The following is a 2,240-nucleotide window of genomic DNA, read 5'->3' as shown; positions in this document are numbered from 1 at the left end:
CTGTTTCATCTTGAAAGACCTCACTAGTCGCTACATATACATCTACCTACCTAGCAGACAGATTTACACATCTGGCAAATGATGGCTTTTAGCCTAATAAAAGCTTATGCCACAATGTGTGTGTGTTATGTTGTTGTAATGAGTCATGGAACTCTGCTTTTATGAACACGTAACTGAAATGGTTCCACTGCATGGAATTTAAGAACTATGGCAAAATGTTTCTTGTACCTGGACCACATTCTCTTGTGGGTTAAAAATATTCCACCTAACCCACCTGCAGAAGAATTCAGCTCTCCTATTCAGAGCTATTATAACAGAGCTGTTTGTCCCAGTTCTCAGATTCCCTACCATATCTGGCACTTACCTGCATCTTTTTCAGATTAGGGAAGTCTCCTGGTGAAATCTGATGCTCCCGCTCAAGCCGTGCATAAATCTCACCCAAGTTGTTCACAAGCTCTTTCTTCTTATTATCTTTTCCAAATACAGATGGCATTTCTTTCTTCAGTGAGCTGATGATGTAAGCATGAACCTAGAAGCATCGAAAAAGGCAACATAATTTTTTTAAAAGTATCAACAGGATAAGTAGAAGAATGTGTTTAGGTATGGTTCAAATGGACAGTCTAAAGATGAGTGAGATAAGAATTGTAAGCATTCATTACTGTGAAATGCCAGAGAAATGAAATGAAGAATGTTTAGTAAATCCTTACAGAGAAAAAAACAAGGAATGAAGTGAAGTACAACCAAGCTAGCACAGAGAGACATTTTAGCCACATTAGATATAGTTAACCACAAATTTACACACCCGTCTGCATGACCTGTTTTCTCACTCACACTGTCACCAGCAAAAGACTTATAGATCAGGGTTTAATTGTGGTTTAGCTAAGGGGAAGGAATCAATTCCAATTTCTCCAAAATCTCCCTTTTATTTCTGAACACCCAGTTAGCTTCAGAAGACATAGCTGTGGTGTCCCCTGAGACATCTGGGCATGCCCCTGGGATAACCCACCTTGGCTAGCCGTGCTCGTTTAATGAGATCGTTCAGTTTCCGAAGTGCTGCGTTGCGAGGAAGACTCTGGATATCTCTGAAGAGGTCTTGCTCCTCTACCTCAAATAGCTTGCGATTATCTGGGATCAGCAGCGGGTGGGACCAGAAGGAACCAATGTAGACCCTGATCACCTCAGGAGTATTGACAATCTTCCCTAAAGACCACATGAGAGCACCATAAACCCTCATAAGCTGCTGTGTCTCAATCTGGTCTGCTTTGTTTAGCACTACCCTCATCTTGTCCTCATGGTTCTTCAGTGCTTTGATGACCTCTGAGAATTCATCTGAGATATCTAGCTTGTGGGCATCAAAGAGGAGAATGATACGGTCCACTCGCTCTGCAAACCACTCCAGGACAGCAGCAAAGTCATAGCCTATTGGGAAAACAAAGAAACAATCCCTTAAAAATATAGGCAATGTCATTCACAGCCGATCTTGGAAACAAAACCAATAGCCATCACATCACTAGCTTTGGAGGGAGACAGTGTCCTGTGGGTTTTCTGAGAGGTGTTCTAGCCTACTTTTAAACTGCATTAAGTCAATTACCTCCTCCTGACCAGCTGATGAAAGCTAAGAAAGCCACTTACAAAATTGCTACCTTTACACAGAAGAGAGACAAGTATATTTCAGCAAGTAGCAACAAGACAAGAAAAGGTATTCCACTGGTAATTCTCTTGTACAGCTTGCAGAAAGTGGAAGAAGCTGGGCAATTATAGCATTAGTATGTATACTAGTTTCCTCTGTAATTTTCTTAAATTAATGGTGGTTTGACAACTATTTTCTGCCTTCATAGAAACAGGTATCATTCATTACAGGATAAGCTGTGACATTCAGCCAAAGAGACACTGAAGAAAAAAAGTTTCTAATGTTTCACACGGACAAGTGGTAAAGAACTTGGGATAAAATGGGACCACTATGCATAGCTGCATTTATTATCATAGCCTAGATATTTTATGTTGTATTGTAAAATGTACTTTAGGGACAGGAGAAATTGACAAACTAAAAACACATTCTCAGACCTACCTCACCAGCAAAGAAGTCCTTAGCACAGGACACACCTACCACGGCACCAACACCAGACCCATGAAGGTGGCGATGCTAAAGCAAGGGGAGTGAAAGCCTTGATATGCCAGTACCAATGTTTGAGATCAATAATAATACTTATTATATGGCACTGTGTGTAGAATAGCCAGGA

General features: G+C 40.8%; 1 protein-coding gene across 1 annotated transcript; it reads right to left on the bottom strand.

The window, feature by feature from the left end:
* Positions 1-364: 364 nt before the first annotated feature.
* Positions 365-1,419, bottom strand: LOC107124923 (EH domain-containing protein 3-like; the record flags this gene model as incomplete). Its single annotated transcript, XM_015428416.1, has 2 exons — positions 365-529; positions 1,007-1,419. Coding segments are annotated over 2 exons (578 nt in total), but the record flags the coding sequence as incomplete, so codon positions are not given.
* Between the last annotated feature and the right edge of the window lie 821 nt (positions 1,420-2,240).

The sequence above is a fragment of the Gekko japonicus genome, unplaced genomic scaffold (assembly GCF_001447785.1).
Source record: "Gekko japonicus isolate JY-2015 unplaced genomic scaffold, Gekko_japonicus_V1.1 scaffold15862, whole genome shotgun sequence".
Lineage (NCBI taxonomy): Eukaryota > Metazoa > Chordata > Lepidosauria > Squamata > Gekkonidae > Gekko > Gekko japonicus.
This window is presented reverse-complemented; position numbering and strand designations above follow the sequence as displayed.